General features: G+C 34.2%; 1 protein-coding gene across 1 annotated transcript; it reads right to left on the bottom strand.

Moving 5' to 3' along the window:
- Positions 1-3: 3 nt before the first annotated feature.
- LOC107736609 (amine oxidase [flavin-containing]-like) lies at positions 4-735 on the bottom strand (the record flags this gene model as incomplete). Its single annotated transcript, XM_016547989.1, has 2 exons — positions 4-104; positions 576-735. Coding segments are annotated over 2 exons (261 nt in total), but the record flags the coding sequence as incomplete, so codon positions are not given.
- Positions 736-1,540: the final 805 nt, after the last annotated feature.

The raw sequence follows: 1,540 nt of genomic DNA, 5'->3' as shown, positions 1-1,540 counted from the left end.
TATTTACCCCATTATAGCAGGCACAGACCCATCAGGCTTAGTGTCGTCAAGAGTGAGACCAATAGGTGCTTCCTCCTCTTCGATCACCATGCTGCCACAGTATCCTGAAAAAAGAAAACAGCCCAGGTTAGCATACAGACTGTGTAGTCAGTGTTCTTTTAGTATTATTTACATAGTTTTTAATAATATTTTGAATTAGCTTTTATTTTTATATGTTCAGTTTTCATTTTCATTTAGTTTAGATTTTAATCATTTTGTTATGTGCTTTTGTCCTTTTTTTAAAAATATTTAAATGTATTTATTTATTTCAGCTTTAGTTTTAGTCATTTTTGTACTTCAACCTATTTTATTTTAGTTGGTTGCCAATGCAACATTTCTAATTTTCATTTAAGTTTCAGTTTTTCATAATATTTCTATTTCATTTCAGCTTTATTTCAAATAACAAAACCAATTTTTAATCGTTTTAGTTAACAATAACAACACTGTATGCATTCAATGCCACTTCAGTCCCAAGATTCGTTTGTAACTGGCTTTCATGTGATTTATGTAATAGAAAGTGGACAAGAAGTACAGACCCTTCTTCCTCCAGAAGTTCTCTTTGTAGTACACCATGCATTTGATGACTGAGCCCATGGGGACTCTATGAATGAGCTGGTTCCTCAGAGGGGGCAGTTCAGGGTTGAAATGGATCTTCAAGTTCAGCCCTGGTGGTATGGCAAGTATAACATATTTGGCCTACAAGAACAGAGAAAAAGAAAATTCTTAAAAAAATAACTTTTTTTTTTCTTTCTTTTTTTTACAAATACATCATTTCAGATAGTTAAGTGTTAAAAGGACTGTTGTGTAGGAGGCATGGTCAAACCCCATAAAGCATCAGCACTGTGCCCATTAACAACATATTTAAAGCTGCTGTAAGAGATTTTTTTTGGAAATGCCGCACATTTAAAGGTTCCTTCTATCTGATGGATGTCTCTGTTACCTTGTATATAACCAAAAGAGTTTTACTATGCTTTAATGGATTTACAGTATCAAAACCTCTCAGAAATGTGGAACTTGTATAAATTGCAACAATTTTGCCATCACAGGAATACATTTCATGTTAAAATATATTAATACATGCAGCCTTGATCAGCATAAGAGATTTCTTAAAAATAATTATAATAATTTTACAGACCCCAAACTTTTGAACAGTAGTGTATATATGTAAGGAATATAGTGGTTCCAGTCGCCCCCACTGTTCCTCCCCAGAGGGTTAAACAGCTCTACAGCAGCCTTTAATAAGCTTTCAGCACAGGAAAGAGGATGTGACCAGGACAGAGGGATGAAGAGCGGCTTACTGATAACAATCCACCAAGCTTACACACATACATGGTGATACATACTTCAAAGTGGTACATTTTGTCCTTCAAATTAGCCGATTTAGTATGAAATGTAAAATACTGCTTACTCAGTGTTTATTAAACTCAAAAGCTAGCACACTACTATATTACCATTTATGCAGTATGCATATTGTGTGTATTATGCACATTTGTGTGCGTGC

This window comes from Sinocyclocheilus rhinocerous, unplaced genomic scaffold (genome assembly GCF_001515625.1).
Source record: "Sinocyclocheilus rhinocerous isolate Xijiao unplaced genomic scaffold, SAMN03320098_v1.1 C36820802, whole genome shotgun sequence".
Lineage (NCBI taxonomy): Eukaryota > Metazoa > Chordata > Actinopteri > Cypriniformes > Cyprinidae > Sinocyclocheilus > Sinocyclocheilus rhinocerous.
This window is presented reverse-complemented; position numbering and strand designations above follow the sequence as displayed.